At 36.1% G+C, this 25,774-nt stretch overlaps 2 protein-coding genes across 3 annotated transcripts; one reads left to right on the top strand and one right to left on the bottom strand.

The window, feature by feature from the left end:
• Positions 1 to 12,621: 12,621 nt before the first annotated feature.
• LOC127081609 (secreted RxLR effector protein 161) lies at positions 12,622 to 13,050 on the bottom strand. Its single transcript, XM_051021853.1, has one exon. The coding sequence runs from the start codon at positions 13,048 to 13,050 to the stop codon at positions 12,622 to 12,624; it is 429 nt and encodes a 142-aa protein (XP_050877810.1).
• A 4,154-nt stretch (positions 13,051 to 17,204) lies between these two features.
• LOC127085757 (protein trichome birefringence-like 38) lies at positions 17,205 to 20,477 on the top strand. 2 transcript variants are annotated; one of them, XM_051026280.1, is made up of 5 exons: positions 17,218 to 17,542; positions 19,219 to 19,390; positions 19,481 to 19,656; positions 19,732 to 19,890; positions 19,975 to 20,477. In XM_051026280.1, the coding sequence occupies exons 1-5, from the start codon at positions 17,277 to 17,279 to the stop codon at positions 20,264 to 20,266; spliced, it is 1,065 nt and encodes a 354-aa protein (XP_050882237.1). In that variant the 5' UTR covers positions 17,218 to 17,276; the 3' UTR covers positions 20,267 to 20,477. The 2 variants fall into 2 exon arrangements, with proteins under 2 accessions (XP_050882236.1, XP_050882237.1); XM_051026279.1 differs by having other exon boundaries at positions 17,205 to 17,542; positions 19,219 to 19,656.
• Positions 20,478 to 25,774: the final 5,297 nt, after the last annotated feature.

Here is a 25,774-nt window from a genome sequence, read left to right as displayed (position 1 = left end):
ATTCAGAACAGATACCCTCGGGGCATTTCCTTAAAATCCCCTGCAGATGATCGTGAATATCTTCCCCAGCGAAGTCACCAACAGACGAATCTGGTGTCTTATCCCTGTAGAGCTGAGCAGAGTGTTGGATTCTTCAATCCCCAGCAGGTTCTCACCACTGTACTTCCCCAAGCGTTTGTTTCAGGACATACACTCCCCAGTAGAGTTGACAGTGCCAGACTATATATCCCCAACGGAGTTGACAGTGCCAGACTGTATCTTCCCAGCAGAAGTGGCTGCTCCTTAGAGTTCGATGCCAGATCGATAATCCCAATGCCAGATCCATGGTTTCTTTCCTTGAAGCAGAACCTCGGTACCGTATCAGTGTTTGCTCCCCCTGTTGAGTCATCTCTCGCAAATCGTGGTTGCCAGAATCATTGTAGCTTTCCTCAACAGCAGGCTTCCAATTCCATTCTTTCCCCGATCAGAGTCTCAGTATGGCTAGTCATCTCCCCACAGGGTTCATTGTGGTGTGTATCTCCAGCAGCCTTGCCAGAGCCCAGAGGATGGTAATCATTTCCCCAGCAGATCCCCTTGCCTCGGCTTCGCATTCTACCCAGTATTTCGCATCCCTGCATGTAGAATCATATTGCATTGCATCCTTCCAAATCGCGTAGCATTTCCATTTTCATGGAGCATTACGCCATTGAAAAATTCAAACATACGCATGTAAGCATAAAACATTCTCGGTATCCCAAGTGATAAGCTAGAAGTTGTTTCCAGTACTCAGACTGAAGATTGTTCATGACTTACCTTTGTTATCCCCAGCAAGTGTCATTGGCCCATGCGCCGCCTCTATCATCATTCTCTATCTCTGCCGATACTGACAGGCATGAGTGTTCCGATATTCAGATCGAAGTGGCATTCAGGCCAGTTTTCCGGTATCCAGACCGAAGTGGCGTTCAGGCCAGTTGTCCGATGTTCAGATCGAAGAAGTTTCCGACGATCAGGTCGATGCAACTTGTGGTGTTCAGGCATGAGTGTTCCGATATTTAGATCGAAGTGGCATTCAGGCCAGTTTTCCGGTATCCAGACCGAAGTGGCGTTCAGGCCAGTTGTCCGATGTTCAGATCGAAGAAGTTTCCGACGATCAGGTCGATGCAACTTGTGGTGTTCAGGCCAGTTTTCCGGTATCCAGACCGAAGTGGCGTTCAGGCCAGTTGTCCGATGTTCAGATCGAAGAAGTTTCCGACGATCAGGACGATGCAACTTGTGGCATTCAGGCCAGTTTTCCCGGTATCCAGACCGAAGTGGCATTCAGGCCAATGTTCAGGTATTCAGACCGAAGTGGCATTCAGGCCAGTTTTCCCGATGTTCAGATCGAAGTCATCTCCAGTATTCTGACTGATGAGCGGCATTCAGGCCATGGTTATTTCTGTGTTACCATTTATTTTGGTATCCAAGTTAACATTCTTTTTCGGTATTCAAACTGACTCTCACCGTACCAGTCAGATTCTTCTTTCAAGACCACCTCTTTGCCGATTCTGACAGGCATTGTTACTTCACTTCACTTCAGTGCAAATTTTTGGGCTTTTATTGTATTCAATCCCTTGATACCACGAAAGTGCGAAAGCCGCCGCTATCTTCTTTTCGGGTCCCCAGTTGATTGAATAGGGGCAGCTGTAACACCCCAAAATTTGCCCTCCTCATTCATGCATTCACTTTTTGGGTCATTTAGCATTTCATGCCATATTGCATCGCGTCAATCAGGATTAGCTCCAAGAAGCTCGAACATCATCCAGGACACTTTGTGGGTTCTACTTAGACCGTCAGTCAACGTAAGGAATAGACTTGAGGTACTACCAACAGGTCTAATTGGGGCCTATTCACCGTGCAAATTGCCAGACTTGAAGAAGCAAGAATCGGCTGGTGAGCCGTCATGCTCGCTAGGCAAGCAGATGCTTCGCCTGGCGAAGAACACTGTCATGCTCGCTAGGCAAGCAGATCCTTCGCTAGGCGAAGAGCGCGCATTTCAGAAAACAATCAGAAAGCTTTGGGCCTCAGTTGACCTCATTCCAAGCCCATTACCCACGAAATCAGTCTATAAATACTGAAGTTTCAGTAGAGGAATTACACTTGGAGTTACACTGGGAGAACCACGGGAGAAAGATCTTGAGAGAAGGAGACCTAGGAATTACTCTGCAGCAACCTTCAGGCAGCTCTGAGGAGTTCACTCCGATTCACACGCTCTTTTGCCTCCGCCTCACGCAAACCTAACAGAGCTTTACAAATCCAGCCGCGTCGTTCGATCGATTTCTCTCATCAGGTATGCCTTTGTTCCTACTACTTTACGCCTCGAATTTGAATATTATGAATGTATGAGGTAACATCGGGTGTTGCCCCCGGGTTTATATTTGTGTATAAATATGTGAACAATGCATCAAATGTTTTAATAATTTCGTTTCTGAGATGAATTCCAAAGGGTTTGGAGTCCTTAACATCGTGCAGGTATCAACGAAAAATCCAAAACCCGCAGGCCCTCGCTAGCCGCTTCGCTAGGCGAGCCTGTAACGAAGCTTCGCTAAGCCTTCGTTAGGCGAAGCAGTCGCGAACGTGACAGTATTCGTTTTTTTGTTCTCTTTATTCTAACCTGTCTTGTGTTTCCATGGCATTGTTTTCTCTTGATTTCATCCTGCTGCTCTAACCCTTTGTCGAGTTTTGTGAGGGCTCATATGGCTTTTGCAGAGACACTCGCGTGGTTTCCCACTTTATTTGTGGGATACCCCCTGAAGTTTTATTCTGATTATTCGTGTGGACTGATTTCCTTTGACGGTCCAGCTGGAGAGATTTCAGGGTTTCTTGCTCCTTTAACTGCTATAGGTTCGGATCTTTATCCGTGTGGTAATTTTTTCCCTTTCTCGTACTTTATCGCTCTCTTAGCTGGAAGACCTCGATAGGAGGCAATGTTTGAGCCCCTTGGTGGCATTTTACTTTGAGATACATGTTTTGTGCTTTGTATTCGTATCCCCACATGTAGCGCGGTTCCTTCGTCAAGGACTGCCTGTTTACCCTCGAGCATCCCAAACCCTAAAACCCATAACACACGTTTACTCCTTCTACTACAGGCGAGTAAGTCTCCAAAGGTCGAGCATCCGGTAGATCGCGTAGTGACGTTGTTCGTCCAAAACCCAATCCATAATCTCGTAGTTAGCCGAACTACGGCTTACTCTGATTCTCATTCCAGATGAGATACGTAGGCATAAGACGCGATGTCTTAGCGAGCACAATTACCCCCAACCCATAGGTCAGCCGAGCTACGAAGACTCTGATTCTCATATTCAGATGAGATACGTATGCAGTGGATGCGACATCCGCGCGAGTCATTTCTCTTAACCTTTTTAGTAAATAAACACATTAGGTAAACCCACACCCTTTAGACGAAAACCACAAAAGTGGATCCCGTAGAGTACTATGGATGCGTAGGGGTGCTAATACCTTCCCTTCGCATAATCGACTCCCGAACCCAAGATTTGGTTGCGAGACCTTGTCTTGTCTTTCCCTTTTTCAGGTTTACTTCGAGCGTTTCCTTTCCCTCCTTTGGGATGAATAACGCACGGTGGCGACTCTTCTGTCTTTTTCTTTCGCCGGTTGTTTTTTTTTCGCGCACTGTATTTTTCAGGTTGCGACAATTGTTTACTCAGATTAAGAACTATTTGAATAAGGAGTGGGAGGTCAGAATCTCTCATCTGCATGGAGAAGCCAACCACATTGTAGATTACCCTGATAACCTTATTGTGCTCATTTTGAATGATGTCACTGGGTTTTCCATCCCGTTTTGTTTTTTAGTAGTTGGTTTTTCTTTTGGTCTTAAGTTCTCCTGATTCAAAAAAAAGAGGTTAGTATGACACTTTTTTCTTCCTTTAAATTAGGTTCAGGCGTTTTTTTAAAAAGAAATTATTTTTGTCTTTTTTTTAAATTATTTATTAAAGAAGGGTGATTAATGATTATTAATTTTGATATAAAATTATTTCTCTAAACCTTGATGCCATTTTATTTAATTATATAAGTGATGAATTTTTATTAAAGTTTTTCTTTATGATTTTGTTGTTTTCTCTATTTCTCCATGAAGTTTTTTTAATCTTGTTGTAGTATTCTTTTAATTAAGATTAAGATGTCAACTTTCGTCTAAAACAATTTTTTTATATATATGTTGGTTCTAAGTGTTGACAACAATTTTGGTAAAACAAAGAGTGTTCACAAGATGTAGCATGTGATGTCTTAACATAATATATCTATGTACCTGCTGGAGTTTGAAAATATTATTATGCAGGATTGTTTCAAGATGTCATACATAATATCATGGCATCTGATATTTTGTACCTGCTGGAAATTATAAATGGAATTATGGAATTATGCAGGATTGTTCCAGGATGTCAGACCCGATGTCATGTCATCCTGTACACAGAACATTCAGGGAGAATGTTATGTGTTTTGTGATTGCGCATTTAATGGCAATCTATGTATGATTGAAGATCTGATTTGCAGGCACATTCAATCATTGATTACAACCTGATTTACTTATTTTCCAAAGAGATCTAACCAGCTGTCATGAGAAGATTTAATTGGAAAATAGTTTTAGGGTTTTCAAGATGTCCAAGCCCAGCTGAAAGCTTCTATAAAAAGGGACTTGGAAAACCTGATTTTACACACAACCAATACTGAGCGAAATACTGAGAGAGAGCAAGGGTTTGTGTCTTGTTTAGTCGTGAGACTTGTAAGCCATTCAAGTCATCCATGGATGACTGAATTGGTCTGATTTGTGGGTTGTAATTTGTCACTCTAAGCTTGTAAGCAAAAGTGTGTGTCTACTTGATCAAAGTTGTTAAGCAAGATTAAGTGTGTGTCTACTTGATCAAAGCTGTTAAGCAAGACCAAATGTGTCTCTACTTGATTGAAACTAGGAAGTAAAATCAAGTGTGTGTTATTGAAAAGTGTTTTTTTTTCATAAGGAATTGTTGTTTAAAATCACAGGTGTGATTGAAGGGAAGTGAGTGGGTTCTCATATCTAAGAGTGCTTAGGTAGAAATTGCACGGGTATAGACTAGGTGAGAAAGACTGTAACTTGTTGAAGTGTACGGAGAGTCTTTGAACTGATTCTATTTTAATGGATTTCCTTCCTGGCTTGGTAGCCCCCAGATGTAGGTGAGTTGGACCGAACTGGGTTAACAATTGCTTGTGTCTCTTGCATTACTATTCTTTATCTTTATCCTGCTTGTTTCACTCAGATATTAGTGTCGTGACATTACCTTCGACATCTCATATCTGATACCAGAATTTCAATTGGTATCAGAGCAGGCATCCTGCTCTGGTTCTGGGTGAGATCTAGGGACAATACTTTCTGGTACTATGGAGAGAGATGGAGGATCTGTTCACAGGCCACCAATTTTGGATGGATCTAACTATGACTATTGGAAACCTCGAATGGTAGCTTTCCTAAAATATCTTGATAATAAGGCTTGGAAGGTTATGTTAACAGGCTGGGATCATCCAGTAGTTACTAAGGAAGGAGAAACCACTACTGATAAGAAGCCTGAAGAACAATGGTCCAAGGAGGAGGATGACCTAGCCCTTGGAAATTCTAAAGCATTGAATACCATCTTCAATGGAGTAGACAAGAACATCTTTAGATTGGTAAACAACTATGAAGTGGCTAAAGATGCTTGGGACATTCTCAAAACCACTCATGAAGGCACCTCTAGAGTGAAAATGTCTAGACTACAGCTGCTCACCACCAAGTTTGAAAACTTAAGGATGAACGAAGATGAAAATATTCATGAATTTCACATGAGTATCCTTGAAATTGCCAATGCCTTTGGAGCTCTGGGAGAGAAGATGTCAGATGAAAAGTTAGTAAGGAAAATACTCAGGTCACTCCCTAAGAGATTTTTTATGAAAGTGACAGCCATAGAAGAATCTCAAGACATCTCAAATATGAGAGTTGATGAGCTAATTGGATCCCTCCAAGCATTTGAGATGGGAATATGTGATGGATCTGAAAAGAAAGCCAAGAGCATAGCCTTCATGTCAAACACTGAAGGGGAAGATGAGGAAGATGGTCAAGATATTGATGAAGATCTGGCAAATGAAGTAGCAATGATGGGAAGACAGTTCAACAGACTTATGAAAAAGATAGATGTAAGATCTAAGGCCAATGTCAAGAACATCGCATCTGACATCAGCAAATCCAACAATTTTGGAAGAAGAACAAGGTCTGAAGAAAAGCCCAAAGAAGGAAAAGAAGTTCAGTGCTATGAATGTGATGGGTATGGTCACATTAAAACTGAATGTGGGACCTACCTCAAGAAATAAAGAGGAGTCTTGCTGCCTCTTGGTCTGATGGAAATGAAACAGAAGAAGCTGCAAATCATGTGACTGCATTGACAGGAAGATGGGGTTCTGATGAAGAGTCTAGTGATGATGAAGTAACCTTTGAAGAGCTGGCCATTACCTACAAAGAGTTGTGCCACAAAAGTGCAGAAGTGTGCAGACAAGTTAAAAGTCAGAAGAAAGTGATAGCTCAGTTGGAGAATGAAAAGGGAGAATATATGGAAACCATCTCCAAGTTGAAGACTGAAGCTGTACTCTTGAATTCCAAACTAGATGAGATGACCAAGTATGTAAGAATGCTTAACAATGGATCTGACATCTTAGACAAGATTCTTCTGACTGGTCATATAACATGAGACAAATCTGGCATTGGATTCAATGATCTAAGGCTGAGTGCAGTTACACTGGTTGCAAACCAAAATCCAAACCTAAGTGCATCCATATTAAAAGCAAACCTGAGATGTCACATCATATGTCACAACATCAGAAAGGAAGACAGCAGAAAGGGAAACATCAAAGATGGAGATGCCATTACTGTGGAAAATTTGGCCACCTGAAGCCCTTCTGCTATAAGCTGTATGGTTATCCTAGACATGTTCATCATCAGACTCAATATCAACCAAGACCCAAACATCACAGGCTTGTCAACAAGAAGCAATGGGTTCCTAAGACAAATGTTACAAGTCTAATAGCTCACACTTCCTTCAGAGTTTCTGCCAAAGAAGATTGGTATTTTGACAGTGGTTGTTCCAGACACATGATTGGAAACAAAAACCTGCTAACTGACCTTCATCCCCATGCCACAAGTTATGTTACCTTTGGTGATGGAGAAAAGAGTGAATCAAGGGAATTGGTAAGATGGATTGCTCTGGAGTTCCAGACCTTGACAATGTCCTACTTGTTAAGGGATTAACTGCTAATCTAATAAGCATCAGTCAACAGTGTGATCAAGGTCTAAATGTAAACTTCACTATAAATGAATGTATGATTACTAACAAGGAAAATGAAGTAATCATGAAAGGATTTAGGTCTAAAGACAACTGCTACATGTGGAGTTCTCAAGAAACTTGTTACTCTTCAATGTGTACCTTGACCAAAGAGGAAAAAGTGAAGATATGGCATCAAAGATTGTGCCATCTGCATCTTAAAGGTATGAAGAGGATTATATCTGTTGAAGCAGTTAGAGGAATTTCCAACTTGAAGATTGATGAAGGAAAAATCTATGGAGAATGTCAGATTGGAAAACAGACAAGGATGTCACACCAGAAGCTCAGACATGACACCACTACCAAAGTCTTGGAACTCCTCCATATGGATTTGATGGGACCCATGCAAGTAGAAAGCCTTGGTGGGAAGAAGTATGCATATGTGGTGGTGGATGATTTCTCCAGATACACCTGGATCAATTTTATAAGAGAAAAATCTGATGTTTTTGAAGTCTTCAAGGAGCTTTGTCTAAAACTACAAAGAGAAAAGGAAAGTCCTGTTATCAAAATTAGAAGTGATCATGGGAAGGAATTTGAGAATAGAAAATTTGCTAAATTTTGTTCTTCAGAAGGAATTCATCATGAGTTCCCATCTCCCATTACTCCCCAGCAAAATGGTGTAGTGGAAAGAAAAAATAGAACTCTTCAAGAATCAGCCAGAGCTATGATTCATGCTAAGAAATTGCCCTACCATTTTTGGGCTGAAGCCATGAACACAGCCTGTTATGTTCACAACAGAGTGACATTGAAGAAATGGACTCCTACAACCCTATATGAAGTCTGGAAAGGAAGAAGACCTACATTTAAATACTTCCATGTATTTGGTAGTAAATGCTATATCTTGGCTGATCGTGAACAAAGAAGGAAAATGGATCCCAAAAGTGATGAGGGAATATTTATGGGCTATTCAACAAGCAGCAGAGCTTACATAGTCTTTAATTCCAGAACTAATGTATTGATGGAATCTATTAATGTTGTGGTTGATGACCAACAGACTAATGTCACAGACGATGTCGAGACATCTCTGAATGATTCCCCAGCTGACTTCTCAGACAAAAATAAGGAAAGTGAACCTCCCCAAGTTGAACCTGAAGATGAAAAAATCAACAAGGAACCCTCTATCAGAATTCAGAAGGATCATCCCAAAGATCTCATTATAAGAGATCCAAATAAAGGGGTCACTACTAGAGCAAGGGAAGTGATCTCACATGGATGCTTTATGTCAAAGATTGAACCTAGGAATGTCAAGGAAGCCTTGACTGATGAGTTATGGATCAGTGCCATGCAGGAGGAGTTAGGTCAATTCAAGAGGAATGAAGTATGGGAACTGGTCCCTAGACCTGAAGGAGTAAATGTCATAGGTACAAAGTGGGTATATAAGAATAAATTTGATGAATAAGGGGTTGTTACTAAAAATAAAGAAAGATTAGTAGCATAAGGATATAATCAAGTTGAAGGAGTGGACTTTGATGAAACATTTGCTCCTGTAGCTCGCCTTGAGTCCATTAGATTATTGCTTGGAGTGGCATGTATTCTGAAATTCAAACTGTTCCAAATGGATGTAAAAAGTGCCTTCTTGAATGGCTACTTAAATGAGGAAGTATATGTTGAACAGCCTAAAGGATTCACAGATCCAAATCTTCCACAACATGTATACAGATTGAAGAAAGCCCTCTATGGGTTGAAGCAAGCTCCCAGGGCTTGGTATGAGAGACTCACAGTGTTCCTCACTAACAATGGATACAGGAAATGAGGTATTGACAAAACTCTATTTGTGAAGAATGAAGGAGGGAAGCTCATGGTGGCACAAATATATGTAGATGACATTGTGTTTGGTGGGATGTCAGATCAGATGGTGGAACATTTTGTTAGACAAATGCAGTCTGAGTTTGAGATGAGCCTAGTTGGAGAACTGACCTACTTTCTTGGGCTACAAGTCAAGCAGATGGAAGACTTTATCTTTCTATCTCAAAGCAAGTATGCCAAGAACATTGTTAAAAAGTTTGGCATGGAGAATGCAAGCCATAAAAGGACACCTGCTCCTACACATGTGAAAATCTCCAAATATGAAAATGGTGTCAGTGTAGATCAAAGTCTATACAGAAGCATGATAGGTAGTCTGCTATATCTCACAGCAAGCAGACCTGACATTGCATTTGTTGTTGGTGTTTGTGCTAGATATCAAGCTGAACCAAAAGTCAGTCACATAAACCAAGTGAAGAGAATACTGAAATATGTCAATGGCACCAGTGACTATGGGATGTTATATACTCATGGATCTGGATCTATGCTGACTGGTTACTGTGATGTTGACTGGGCTAGAAGTGCTGATGATAGGAAGAGCACATCAGGAGGATGTTTCTTCTTGGGGAGCAATCTGATATCATGGTTTAGCAAGAAACAGAACTGTGTATCTCTATCCACTACTGAAGCTGAATACATAGCAGCCGGGAGTAGTTGTTCTCAACTGGTCTGGATGAATAAATGTTGTCTGAATACAATGTCACACAAGAAGTCATGACATTATATTGTGACAACCTGAGTGCTATAAATATTTCCAAAAATCCTATTCAGCACAACAGGACAAAGCACATTGATATTCGTCATCACTTCATTAAAGAACTTGTGAAAGAGAAGATCATAACATTGGAGCATGTTACTACTGAAAAGCAATTAGCTGACATATTCACAAAAGCTTTGAATGCCAATCAATTTGAGTGTTTAAGAGGGAAATTGAGAATTTGTATTCATGAGAATCTATAGCAATCAAAGGGGTTTGTGGTTAATATCCCAGAGGATATGTCTGACAAAAATAACATGGAGGTTTACAAGGTGGTTATAAGAAGAAGATGTTACCTCCTCAGTGGAAATGGTTCTCCCTGTTTTGAAGACTGTGTTGGTTTGGCTGTTATGTGTGCTGTGGTGAAGACTGATCCCCCTGCTGTTTTGACTACTTTGGATGCTGAAGAATTTGTTTTTTTCTGTTAAAATGTATGTAATTTGTCGCAGTCCTTACTAATGCCTTTTTGTAATATTTGGGCTCTTAATGAGTTCCATGGATTTCTCATTATCTCAGCTATCACAACTGTGTATAATGATGGGTTGTATCTCCTAACAATTATGTTTTAACATTTTTAGTGTTATAACATCTGTCGTGACTTTCTCTGCCAGGCTAATTGACATTTATTTTGTCCAATTGGTCACCTTTGGTCAATTTTGACTAAAAAGGGGGAGAAGTGTTGATGTGGAAGCAGTTAAATATGCGGAGCTAATGTGGAGATGTATGTGCTGGTGTAGCTGAACAGATGAACAACTATTGAAGAAGATGTGTTTGATGTAAGACAGAATGTTGTTCTGTTTACAGATGTCAAAGGGGATGTCTGATATGGTGCACAGGTGATGTTGAAGCAGATGTCAGAATGATATTCTGACTGTTACAGGTGTTGTGGTTATAGGTGCTGTTATTATTAAAGGAGATGTTTGTGTTGCACAGATTTAGGGGGAGAAGAAGTACCCTTAGAGATTAGGTGAGAAAGACTATAACTTGTTGAAGTGTACGGAGAGTCTTTGAACTAATTCTATTTTAGTGGATTTCCTTCCTGGCTTGGTAGCCCCCAGATGTAGGTGAGTTGGACCGAACTGGGTTAACAATTGCTTGTGTCTCTTGCATTACTATTCTTTATCTTTATCCTGCTTGTTTCACTCAGATATTAGTGTCGTGACATTACCTTCGACATATCATATCTGATACCAGAATTTCAATATATATATATATATATATATATATATATATATATATATATATATATATATATATATATATATATATATATATATATATATATATATATATATATATATATATATATATATATATATATATATATATATATATATATATATATATATATATATATTCTCTTATTCCTATAATTTATTTAATTTGACTAAAATACCTTTAAGTAAATAATTTATATTTGGAGAAAATAATTAAAAGAATTATATTTCAGATAATTTTTAATAAGTTGTCTAAAACAAAATGAATTTATGCAACACAAGAAGTCTGTGGTCTAAAGTAAAAAATTAAAACATAAAAACATTAATTAAGTCATCCAAGGAGTATAAAACAAAATGAGTTTAGACAACATTATAAAACATTGGCCTAAAATGAACAACATGGCCAAAAACCTTCTACAATTATATAACTCAACCCTCGTTTTTTTACAAATTACACCAATTTTAGCCACGTTTTAAACAATTGTCTAAAGTCTAAAATTTTGAAAATAAATAAATCACCAAATTACTTTAATTAAGTTATTCGATGAGAAATTTAAGAGTTACCGGAATACTTTAATTAAGTTATCTAGTTAACAATTTGAAAACCACTGAAACTCTTTAATTAAATTATTCGGTGAACAATTTGAAAACTACCGAAAAATTTATAAACAAGTTATCATGTGAGCATATATTCTTACCGGAGTACTTGATTTCAAGTTATTTGGTAAACTAATGTAAGGATAAAAAAACTTAATTTTGAAAAAATTTAATAATAAATAAAAATGATGTAATCGGAATATTTTGATAAATGTTGGGTATAAGGGTAATGGTAGGTGCATAGAGTAAAGTTTTCCCAACTCAACTTTCAATGATAGTTCAAATCCTGGTCACCATGCTCCCCCTTCCAACAATTATAATTGTTAGTGAATGAGACACTTTTAGTGACGAGAGAGAGAGAGAGGGGGGGTGAAAATAAGGATTGATATTGTTGAACTATGATTGTACAAACTGAATTACAAAATATATCTATTTATATACAACTAACTTGTATAGTAAGTAACAAATTCTAAACCCTAATTAACTTTGAGCTTTAGTTACACAACTTGGATTATATCACAATATACCATATATAATCCAAGTTGTCGAACATACGCTAATCATAGTCGATATGAACTATTCCTAATTTCTTTCTCAAATTCAGGAATCTGTCGATCTTTAATCCTTTGGTGAAAATGTCGACCAACTCTGCTTCACTTAAGCAATGTCTTACTTCAAGTTCACCTAAATTTACATTCTCCCTTAAGAAGTGAAATCTAGCTTCGATGTACTCACTCTTTCCATGAAAAACTCAATTCTTAGCAAGATTTATGGCTGACTTGTTGTCGTTCTGTAGCACCATAGGTTTCTTTACTTTGATCTCAATCTCTTCCAGCACTGATCTGATCTAGATTATTCGGCATGCAACATAGGATCCTGCTATATATTCAGCCTCTCATGATGACAATTCCATCACAAGTTTCTTTCTCGAACACCACGAGAATGGGGCACCAAATACTTGAAAGAAATAGCCAGTTGTGCTTCTTAGATCTTCCTTATATCCATACCAATAAGCATCTAAATAGAAAGTAACACTAGCTTCTTTCCTTTCAGAGTCTCGTTGAAATAGAATTTCATAGTTTATCGATCCTTTTAAGTATCTTAGGATTCTTCTTACAGCCTTCATGTGTGACACCTTTGGTTCATTCAGGTATTTGCTCACTAATCCAACTGAGAAACCTATATCAGGTAAACTATTGCACACATATCTCAGAGATCCGACAATTTTTTTGAAAAAAGTTGTATCGACTTTGTGTTCCTTTCCATGCTCCTCCAACTTCAAATTTGGTTTGACAGACAAAGATGCAGAAGTCAAATTGTCCATCCTGAATCTCTTGAGTATCTCTTTGACATACTTTCTTTGATGAAGCACCATACATTACTTCGACATTTAAAATGTCATGCCTAGGAAATAAGATAAGTTTCCCAGATCCGAGATTTCAAATTCCCTCATCATCATCTCTTTGAACTTTGACAAGTTCTTTAAGATATTTCCAATTACTAACAAGTCGTTGACATATAAGTAGATGATTATTAGATCTTGTGACACAACCTGAACATAGACACGATACTCAAATTTTCATTTCATAAATCCCAATTCGACCAAGTATGAGTCGATCTTCTTGTTCCATGATTTAGGTGCATGCTTGAGACCATAGAGGGCTTCGTGCAACTTATACACTTTCCTTGCTTCCCCGTGTATCACAAAACCAGGAGGTTGTGTGGCATAGACTCTTCGTCTAAGGGACCATTCAAAAATGTTGATTTCACATCTAAGTTAAATATCGACCAACCTTGCTTGCATACCAAGGCTAAAACCAATATGACAGTCTCCAATCTTGCGACATGTTCATATACTTCAGAGTAGTCGAGTCCTGCTCTCCGAAGAAATCCTTGAGCTACCAATATCTCCTTATATCTTGCTGTCGACCCATCAACATTGTGCTTCATCTTGAACACGCACTTCACTTTGATAGCTTTTGTATGTGTCAGAAATTTGAATAACTCCCATGTGTTATTTCTTTCGATTGCTTGTAACTCTTCGATCGTAGAAGAATTCCACTTCATATCATTTAAAGCCTCGCTATAGTTGATTGTTTTAACACTTGCAAGTAAATAAAAATGAACTAATTCATCATCTAGTATGACTTCATCATCACCAGTCACTTCGTAGTCTTAAAGTCTTGTTGGACAAACTCTAGTTCTTTGAGATCTCTGGCTTGTGCTAGACATACCCTCTTCGACTTCGTCTATATCGAGAATGTCAGCAACTACTTCGACTAGAATATCATCAATTTCTTTGACTTCGACTTCATCAGTTTCTTCGTCGATGCCACAACTCAACTCATCAATTGCTTGTTATTTGGATCACCATAATTCCAATCCCAGGTATAATTTTCATCAATAACAATATCTTGACTCGTCACGATCTTCTCATTGATTAGATTAAATAGCCTGCATGCTTCAGTTTTGTGATATCCTACCAAAATCATAGATTCACTCTTGTCATCAAGATTCATTCTTCTCGCATCAGGAACATGTTTGAAAAAAATAGAGACAAACACATTCAGATGACTCACTAATGGTCGTTTTCCACTCCACACTTCTTTAGAGACCTTGTTCTTCAGCTTCTTGGTATGGCACATGTTCATAATATAAACAAAAGTGGAAACAACTTCATCCCATAAGGATTTTGAAAAATTCTTCTGCTTCAGCATGCATCTCGCCATGTCTAATATGGCCCTATTTCTTCTTTTTGCTATTCCATTATGTTGAAGCGTGTAAAGAGCAGTTACCCCATGATCAATACCATGTTCTGCACATATTTCTTTAAACATCTTAGATATATATTCACCATATCCATCTGTTTGTAGAATCTTGATCTTCTTTTCACTATGATTTTTAACATGTATTTTGAATCCCTTAAAGATTGCAAATACTTTGTCCTTTCTCTTGATCACATAGATCCAAATCTTTCAACTATACTTATCGACAAATGAGATAAAATACATGTTTCCACCAATGGTATGATCCTCAAACAGGCCACAAACATATGAATGTATTACTTCTAGTATACAAGACAATCTCAATGGCATGGTCAAAATGAAAGACTTTCTGGTTTGCTTTCCGACTAAGTAACCTTCACAAAGTTTGTCGGGCATCTCGAGACTTGGTATATCAATTAACATATCTTGAGTAATCAATTGATTGAGTGATCGAAAGTTCAAATGTCCAACCCTCAAATACCACAACCAACTGTGCTTGTGGTCGACAACAGTTTTTAGGCATTGTACTTTAGCCAAACTGATCATGGTCTTGAATGTCTTATTCTTTGACAAAGGAGATTTTAAGACCAAATTATTTTGAGTGTCGAACAGTTCCAAGGCTTCATCTTTCATAATCTCTGAGAAACCTTTTTCGACCAGTTGTTCAACACTTAGCAGATTGCATTTCATTCCATGTACATATAATATATCTTTGATCTTAGTTTTTCCTCCATTTCTCCTTTGAATAACCATGTCGCCAGTACCTTCTGCTTGCGACGAGTTATTATCAGTAAGTTTGACCTTTCTCTTCTTCGACGTTTTGAAATCTGCTAACTGCATTTTTTGACCAGTCATGTGATTCAAGAAACCCGAGTCGAGGAACCAGATCTTGGAGTCGACGTGGTCATCTACAATTGCAGCCATAACCACCATATCTTCATAATCATCTGAATTCTGACGTGCAAGGTTCGCTCATTCCTCTTTGCCTTTTATCGCTCCCTTGTCTTTTTTGTACCAACAATTCTTGGCCAAGTGACCCAACTTTTCATAGTTTTACCACCACACACCTTTTTTCTCTTTATCTTTCTGATAGGAGTTTCCTTCTCCTCTTTCAAGGATTCATAAGCCTTATCATCGATCTTATGCTTTTGAGGGTTCGACCAAGACTTCTTGCTACGAGTCTTGTCTCATTTGCCCTTGAACTTGTTGGAACCACAATGTTTCTTCCATATCTGAGCCTATAGTGCTTGTATCGAATCTTGAACAAAGTCTGCAATTTGATGACTTTGACTTTATCACCTCCTTCATAGTACTTGACAAGATTATCCCATGTCTCTTTCGTTGATTCAACATGAGAGATCTTGTCGAAGTTCGCCGAATCTACCGTCGATTTAATGCAATATGCGGCCTTGGTCTTTCTTCTTCGCATCCTTGTTCGTGACTCTCTGAGCATCAGTTGTAAGTTTTCCATCAAGAATTAAAAAAGAATTCAGAATGTCATTAGTACCATTCATCTTTGCAACAATTATTAACAACCCATGATCTTAGAAACACGATCACCGACGTGTGATTCTTGAAAACATGATCAAGAATCTAATCGAAGCTCTAGATACCAATTTTAGTGCGTGAGACACTTTTAGCTAGAAGAGAGAGGGAGAGAGAGAGAGAGAATGAAAATAAGGATTGATATTATTGAATTATGATTGTATAAACTAAATTACAAAATATATTTATTTATATACAACTAACTTATATACTAAGTAACATATCTTAATTTCTGATTAACTATAGGTTTGGGCTACACAACTTGGATTATATCATAACTTAGTTGATGATTTCTAGGTAAACAATACAAAAAAATCATTAAAAAGTTCCATATTTTTGGAAAATTAATTTTAATATTTTTTAAAAATTTCTTGACACTATTAAATAAATAATTTTATTTTTTATTGAAAAACATGAGTAAAGAAATAATTATTATATATGTTAGACATGTCATATACAAATATGTTATATATTATACATAGATAACAAAACTATCATTACGAGAAAATTATAGATTATTTTTTATTGAAATATTTAATATTAATATTTTTGAAATTTTAATAATAATTTTATATTTTAATATTTTAATCTTTACAATTAACTTTTTATTTTTAATTTAATCTCAAATTTATTTTAGGTTTATTTTTTTATTATATTAAATTTGATTTCTTAAATTTAAGTTCTATTTTCTAATATAAATCAATAATTTATATTCTTATGATGTTGACTTCTAACCCAACTCAAACCTAATGTTGAAATTTTAACTAGAAATATATCATAACATAAGTTTTAGGATTAATTGATGATATTCTAATATCTTACTAAAAACGAGATTGAGACAAAATATGATACATTTATCCTATATTATCTCTTATTCTAAGCAACAAGGGAATATATATATAAAAAAAAAGAGTATTTCTAACCTTTCAATTATACAATTTTTTTTATATATATTCTCATACATGTATCCAATTTATGGTTTTATAATATTATCTTATTTATGTTATTAAAGAAAAAACTTGTTGAATTAATCAATGGCATAAATTCTGCAATCTATACCTCAACAACTATTAAATAAATTGGCTTAATGGACTTATTACATATATTACATTAATTTACATAAAATATAATACTCTTTTTCCATTTATATTAATGCGTAATAAAGAGACAGATCCAAATTTATTATATATATACCGGACAAAATATATAACACACAAATCAAAAATTGAGAGAGAGAGAGATGGGTTTTGAAATGAAGGTTTATGGTTGGATTGCAATAACCATTTGTATGATGATGTGTCTTAATCCATGCATCTGTTTGGAAGAAAGAAATGGAGAGAGATGCAATTTATATGAAGGAAGTTGGGTTTACGATGAATCTTACCCTCTTTATGATTCTTCAAAATGTCCTCATATTCGTTTGGAATTTGATTGCTTGAAATATGGCAGAACTGATACACAGTATCTCAAATATAGATGGCAACCAACTAACTGTGACCTACCCAGGTACCAATTTATTAAACTTTATATCTTCTTTTCAATGTGTGTGTTTGTTATTGAATGAGTTATGAGATTCATTGTGATTTTCTGCATTTTAATGGATGGTGCGTGTATGTGTAAACACAGCTTAATAACATGTGATTTTAGGTTTGTAGTCTTATCAGAATAAGTGTTGTCGTGTTTGATACGACTTTAGGATATATTGAGAAATAGAATTTACTTTTTAAACTCTATCATCTTATTGAATAGATATACTATTTTTAAATTATAAACAAGTAATTTTTAAGATAATTGATCTTGTCATTTAAAAGAATAATGATACATTGTTCGTTTGTCTGTTATTTCGGTATAATTTTGACTATTTATATAAATAAAAAATGATAATTACTTAATTTTTATTTATCATATTTTATTTTTATTAATATTTAATATCAAATGTAGTTTTATGATAGAAAATATTTAACGTCAATCTTTTTTTGGGTCAAATTTACTCTAGTTTATAATATTCTATGTATTTAAGATTAAAAAGTTAATAATATTATATTGTAGTTTATATATATATATATATAATTTTTTTTAGTCATAAAAATTATTTTTTATATATAAGTCAAAAATTATTTGTTTGCATTCTGACTATTCAACTTTTTTGATGTCATAATTAAATTTTAATATTTTAAATTATTATTATTATTGTTTGAAAACATAATCAGATACACTAAAATTTTAAAAAAATGTTATTTTCTAAATGATTTATGTAGTAATTTTTTGTTTTGAAATTATAAATTAAACAATATAAGTCTTGTTTTACAATTTTTTAGTGGACTGGTATCTAAAACCATCAGAATTTTTTAATATTATCGACAATATTCTTTAAATGTAATAGTTAACGAGTCTTTCATCTTCAAGAGTACAATAGTGATTTTATTGTTATCAATTAGTACTAAATTACAATTTCAATTAGTTGTAATCATCCAAAATCCACGTGGGTTTGCACCTCTCACATGTGATAACTTTTCTGTTTTTGTTTTTGGCGTTGGATTTGTGTAAATAATTAGCAAAATACAACATGTGATGGCTTCAAAGTTATAACAATAAAAAATGGCATCATTCTTGGTAAAGGAAAAAGAGTTTAGATCTTTCACAATTTCAACCCGTGAGTTGTATTATTGTATTTTCTTCTAAATTTCTTTCTTTGGTTTCCTATATAATAATTTTGTTACAATTTGAATCCTTTGTTGAACATTACTCTTGTGATTTATAGTTTTCATTGTTCATCCTATTTTATTTATCACAATCATATCAGAAAAACTTTTGATACAGGGAATCGGTCTCTTACTCAGACCATTGACTCTCATATCACTAATAAATTATGAGAAGAAACATTGGGATAGCATGAAATGCTTACTTCATTTCTAACTCAACATACTCCATCATCTTTCACTATTCTTCTTGTATATTTGGATGATGTGAAAATAGCAAGTGATACACTAACAAAAGTGAATATCATCAAACACATCAGGAACTAACTTTCTATATATTGTGTGCTAGTATTCTATTAGAATAACATGAGGAATATTTCTTCTATAACATACCTTGTAACATCATCATGCAATAAGAGAATTCCACTCATTCAATCTCTCACACTTTGTTCCATAATAATATCCTTCATGTGATCTTTGCAGCTTTAATGGAAAAAGTTTCTTGGAAAAGTTCAAGGGAAAACAAATAATGTATATAGGAGATTCAGTGAGTCTGAACCAGTGGCAATCATTTATATGTATGCTTCACTCAAGTCTACCTAACACAACTGTAACACAAGTGGGTGCTGAACCCATCACAAACCACACATTCCAGGTTACTCATAGATTCCACCACAAATCATTGTTGCAAAAAAAAAAGTACTTTTTTATGATAAATTCAAGTACTTTTCCAATATTTCTGCAGGAGTATGGAGTTTCAATTATTATCTATCGTACGACATATTTGGTCGACATCGAAGTGGAAGAAATCGGCAGAGTATTGAAACTTGATTCTCTTAAAGGTGGAAGCATATGGAAAGAAATGGATGTTTTGGTTTTCAACACCTGGCTTTGGTGGTACCGTAGTGGACCCAAACAACCGTAAGATTTCTAAAAAAAGTCTTAAACCTAATATAGAGACTACGTTAATGCAGCGATTTTGAACTTTTATTACAGATGGGATTATATTCAAATAGGTGATAAAACAGTTAAAGATATGGATAGAATGGAAGCTTTTAGAACTGGCTTAACAACTTGGGCTAAATGGGTTGATACAGACGTTGATACAACCAAAACCAAAGTTTTTTTCCAAGGAATTTCTCCTATGCATTACCAGTGAGTTTCAGAAATTTTCTCAATACATTTTTCATTGATTTGAAATGTTGTTTAATTTTTTTTATTTGTGGATATAAAAATTAGCGGGGAAGAATGGAATGAGCCGGGAGTAACGAATTGTGCGAAAGAGACGACACCGATAACTGGATCATCGTCAACTCGTGGATTACCGAAAGCATCATATGTATTGGAAAGTGTTTTGGAGGAAATAACAAATCATGTTCATCTTCTCAATATTACAGCTCTTTCGGAATTGAGAAAAGATGGTCATCCTAGCTCTCATAATGGCTTCCATGGCATGGATTGTACACATTGGTGTGTGGCCGGGGTTCCAGATACTTGGAATCAGCTTCTGCTGGAATCAATTATGAATTAGGATTAATTGATTTCCAATGGTTTAAGTATATATTGTTACATAGTATATGAAGAAGAAAAATTAAACTAGTGGTCACATATATAAACAGTTTAATCAAAAGTTACAAATAAACAAAAGATGTTGTTAGGACATTCTATTTTGTAGTAATGCAAAATCTCATTATTGATGAAATTAGTAACATAAGAGAGTCAACTTTGATTTATAAGTTTAATTAAGTGAGTAACTTAATTGGTGCAATATATTATTTTAGATTGGAGGTTTGAATTGTGATATTATCTAGGTTAAGAAGAGAAATACTTTTTCTCATATTCTACTGTGCTTCTTAACCTGTTTAAGAATTTAATCTAATAGTGCAAGTTAAAAGTTTATATTTGGACATTTTTAAACTATACACACTCATTCAACATTTTATTGTCTCTATATCTCTCTTCATATCATTAACATATCACATTTCTCGCATCATTTATTATTTTTATCTTTTTTATTGGGTTATTGAGATGTTTAAGTGTCCACCAAACATTTATATTTAAAGTGTCTTTGATTGTGAGAAGATAGAAGTATGTAAGAATGAGTAATAAAAGAGATAGTAAGAAAAAGATAAAAGAAATATAGTAGATTTTTTTAAATGTTAGTCCATAATTGTAGTGAATTAGTTTATTAATTACTTCAAATTTAGTTTAATAACTAACTAGTTAGTTAAGTTTGTTAGTTAACCAATAAAAAAAGCAATATAAATAAGTTGCAACCATCCTCAATGCTCACATTAATTAAAGATGGAGTGTAAAATATTTATATAGAGTGACATTCCTTACCTTATAAATGTTGGGATGAGTTAGATCAAATTCTAGTTCTAACACTATCAAATGAAATTAAAAATCTAGTTTTAATTTAGGTAAATATGAGAGACAAGTGAAGGGATAAATTATTGGGAAAGAGAGTGAATTGTGTGATTTTCAATGTTCTTGCTTGTCAATCATGAATCCATTTGTTAGTTTTCCATCAAACATCTTGGTTATATATGGAAGCAATTGGAAATGATGAAGTACCTTGGTGAAGTCATTTTTTGGTGCTAAAGAAGTGGTGGAAATGGTTCATGATAGATATGATGATTTATGAGAAAATCCTACAAATGCACCAAGGGAAACTGTCGCATCCTGCGAAAAATCAACCGGCGAGCCTAAAAATAAAAAACACACACAGAGCCGCCACTAAACGTTATTTATCCCAAGATAGGGAAAGGAAACGCTCAGAGAAACCTGGAAAGACATGGTCTCGCGACCAGAGAGAAAGGGTAAGGGAGTCGGTTACGCGAGGGGAAGGTATTAGCACCCCTCACGTCCGTCGTACTCGACGGGATCCACGTCCTAGAATAAAGAAAAGGTTGCTAAACATCACACACACACACGGGGAACGCAGGAGGGGTTAGGAGGAACGAGCTCGATAAGGTATCGCACCTTATGCCTACATATCTTGTCTGGAACAAGAATCAGAGCCACTGTAGTTCGGCTTACGCACGCCAAACAACACAAAACATACAAACAAGCAAGGGTGGCAAACATGGAGCCCGACAACCACTGGATGGAATTACGTCGGCATCCGAACCAAAACACACTCAAAAAGGCAAACGAGGAGCCCGACAGCCAATCACTGGGCTTACGTCGGCATCCGAACCCAAAACCCACAGTCAGATAACAAGTAAACACACGCAAAAAAGAAAAAGGTTGCCCGGAGAGGTCTCGCACGACCCCCTGCCTACATACCTCGTCTGGAACGAGGATCAGGGCGATGTAGTTCCCCTGAAAGGGACTAAATTGCTAACCAGAAACCGGGGAAAGATACACAACTAGGGAGCTGAGACTCGAGCCTAATGTTGTCATGCATCGTTAACCCTAAGTTCGGTTTTCTATCCTACTTGCATAAGCAAACTAACCTAACCAGGAAAGAAGCTAGCACACAAGCATACAATCATATATCATCAAATGAGAACAGGTATCTCAAACAAGCATGTCAATCAGATATCCACATAACACGCACTATAGCCAAACAAGGGGGCTCAATCAATCAGGTTTGACTGCCTAAGCAATCGTCTGTACAGGTTGTGTTTGCTCTTAACCTTGCCATTACGAGGCTAAGGTGAAGCAGATGATGGGATGAAGTGAGGATCAGACCTCACAGCTCTTATCCCTAACCAGGGAGAGCTTCTGACAAATGAGCATGGGTCCAGAATAGGGGAACCCTTCTATACTCGATGACTCTGACTCAATGTGCACTGCACAGATCTTGGGCTTTTGATCTCAATGTTACAACCATGTAATGGGAGCAAGGAGAAGACTCAACTGAATAGTGGGGGGTAGGCTGCATACCCCTACCTTCCACCAATTGCCTTATTTAAAGGACTTTCACCTGCTTGGGCTTAAAAATAAACAACCACAATCATTGCCTCTTAAGGAGGACTTCAGACATTTATTTGCCCGGCCCGGTAACAGCCGGGTCTCCAGACTACATGAAGTTAGAGGACCTACCTCAATGCAAGTTGCTTAAGCAAAGCAAAGCAATAGTTCACAAGGAACTGAGCAACTAAAGTACCTGGAAACAATCAAACACAGTTAGTACCCAGACAGACAAACTAAACAGCAAGTGTTCAATCAATCAAACTATACAAGCTATGCACAAACAAAGCAAGCCAAAGCTCAAGCCTATGCTTCACAACCTACAAAACACAATTATGTTAGTGTACAAACATCAACAACATCAATCAAAATTGATTTGGACCATTATCCATGTGCATTGCTTTTTAATCCTGAAAAATCAAGCAAACATTAGCAACTAGACCACTAGGCCAAGCCTAGGGTCCAAAGGCAAGAAAAAAATCTCAAACAGCAAGGTATCTTCAAACCAAATTCAAATTAACATCAAACAAGAGCAAACATCATTGGTCTCATGTTTATATCATCCATTATGTTCAATTCATGCACAAAACAATCCACATTGGCTCAAATGAAGCATCAAACATACAAACAGAAGTATTGCATTCAAATCCACATCAAAACACATCCAAAAATTCTCAAATTAATTACACCTAAACAGGGGATAATCAAGGTCTACCATGTCAAATTTGAGCTCAATTGGGCAAATGAAACCATGTCAATGAAAATCAACAAAAACAGACACAATTACATGCTTCAATTCACACCATCAATACATGCTTCCACTTCAAAAATTCATAACTTGATGAAAACAACAAAGAAATGGATGAGACCAAAACAGGGGTGTCCTATCATGTGTCTATTACAAGCATGTCAAATCTCATGTTTATACAGTACCATATGAGCATTTCCCAATCAATCTACCAACCTATGTCACATGAGCTTGCATAAATGATCACCAGAGATGAAAAATAGCAATCAATTTGAAAATGTCACATAAAATTCCACAAAAATTCACATAGCATCTTGACATGTTAATCAACCATCATGCAAAATTTCACATTAATCCAACAAGTATAGGTCACTCAAAAAAATCCAGCAAGTTGACATAATGAGGTGTGACACAAATTGTCACACCTAAGTTCCAGAATTTGCTGCTCATTGACCAGGTATCAAAAATGCATGAAATTTACATATAAATGAACATCAATGAGTCCACAATCATCACAAAAATTTTCAAGAATTTATTTAACACTATGAGCATTTCATGAACCAAATGGTAAAATGTGTCGAAATGTCATACATGTGAAAGAACCTTAGGTCAAACCAAAAATATACCATGCACAACTTTGACCAATAGGTCAAAAAAATTCTACACTCATCAACAAAGTCATAGAAAAAATCCTCACATTTTTATGAATTTTCTACAATTTTTTGTGAATTTTTTAATGTGATATGGAATTTTTTTAGAATTAAACAAATTAATTGAATTTGTACAGTGGCATTATTGTAATTACAGCATGGCGCGGGAGGGAAACACTATTTTCAAATTTTCAAACAGTTTTTTGGATCAAACTCATCTCTCTCATCGTCTTCAACACACACATTTCCAGAATTTTCACAAAATGGATGAACATCAAAAATTCACGAAACTTGGCATGCTTATAACCGTTTTAACCGTCTAAACAAGAGGATCATGAATATCAACTCTATTCAACTTAACAATTCCTAAAACTCACGAATCACTCGATCTAGGGTTTCACATCCAAAATTCGAATCCGAATATCTCCCTACACAATCATCCATTCGCAATTCCAAAACTATCATGATGATCTACATAGCAAGCTCTTTCGAAAGCACATGATTATTGAGCAAAATATGACAATCGAAACTCGAAGGTACCTGGAATGGCAGTGCTTATGGAGTTGTTCTTCGCGTGAATTAGTCCAAAACAGATGTTGTATAAGGATGAAGAAGCAAGGTGCAAAGCTCAGGTTCGATCAATGTTGCTCCTAATGCTCAAAATTCAATTTCACCATGGATGATGCTTGAAGATGCAGCTGCGATTTCATACTCCTCTCCCTCCAAATCATCAAAACAGTTTGAGAGGATGATTATGTGAATTCAAACCAAAAAGAATTTCGAACTTTGGTGTAGAATTGATGGAGAATTTTGGAATTGAAAGTGTTTGTGTTCTTGAGGGTTTTGAGAGAATGTGGAAGTTTCAGATCTGGTTTTGGTAATTGTGCAATGCTGTTATGATTAGGAGATGATTTAGATTATATATGGTAGCTTAATCATGCCTTAATCCACTTAATTAGCAAAATGGAATGTTAAGTGAAATTGTCATTTTGTAAACAAGGGCAAAATGGTAAATACATCATGCCAGCTAGTGCCAGCTGTTTTGACAGCACATACACCTTCTAAATGACACATGTGATGTGTAGAAACTTGTTTCATGTCCATTGGTGGAGTATTTCTCAAATTCACCATGTATTTGCAAAATGTCCATTTTTAGCACTTCATTTTTCAAACCACATTCCAAATTATAAGCCTTATGCATGAAATGAAAATTCAAACAAGCTTAAAATGCCATTCCTGAGGTGTTGGAAAAAGTCCCATTCAAAAATTCCAATTATTTTGAAAGTTGGACAATTTTGCCCCTGGTCCAATTCAGCTGTCCAGTTGAAAAGTGACTTTTTGCCTTGGCCATTTTTGGGAAAATCCAATTATGCACCATGAAAGTACATGTTAAATGGAGTTTGTGCATATAAAGAACTTGCAATTTGGACAAAGTATGTGGTAATTATGGCCTCCTGATTACGGGTCATTTTTGAAATTCACTGAGCCATAACTTTCCAACCATACATTGGATTTTCAAGTTCTTGGACTTTTTGGAAAGGTGAGAACAAGATCTACAACTTTCATGTTGAACAAATTTGCATTTGAAGCTTCCTTGTACACGTGGCTTTGAGGTCCAAAACTTTCCATTTTTGGAAACTTCAGTTACAAGTCACTTTCTATTTTTGGCAGTTTTTGTCCTGACTTGATTTTCTTCATTCTTAAGCTTTGAGATGTCATA

Source organism: Lathyrus oleraceus, chromosome 5, assembly GCF_024323335.1.
Source record: "Lathyrus oleraceus cultivar Zhongwan6 chromosome 5, CAAS_Psat_ZW6_1.0, whole genome shotgun sequence".
Classification (NCBI taxonomy): domain Eukaryota; kingdom Viridiplantae; phylum Streptophyta; class Magnoliopsida; order Fabales; family Fabaceae; genus Lathyrus; species Lathyrus oleraceus.
This window is presented reverse-complemented; position numbering and strand designations above follow the sequence as displayed.

Bases quoted from the DNA above. Each gene is read 5' to 3' on its own strand.
- LOC127081609 (XM_051021853.1), bottom strand. From the start codon at position 13,050: ATGGACAATTTGACTTCTGCATCTTTGTCTGTCAAACCAAATTTGAAG.
- LOC127085757 (XM_051026279.1), top strand. From the start codon at position 17,277: ATGGGTTTTGAAATGAAGGTTTATGGTTGGATTGCAATAACCATTTGT. The intron at 17,543-19,218 runs GTACCAATTTAT...TGATCTTTGCAG, and splicing joins ACTAACTGTGACCTACCCAG to CTTTAATGGAAAAAGTTTCT. The intron at 19,891-19,974 runs GTGAGTTTCAGA...TATAAAAATTAG, and splicing joins ATTTCTCCTATGCATTACCA to CGGGGAAGAATGGAATGAGC.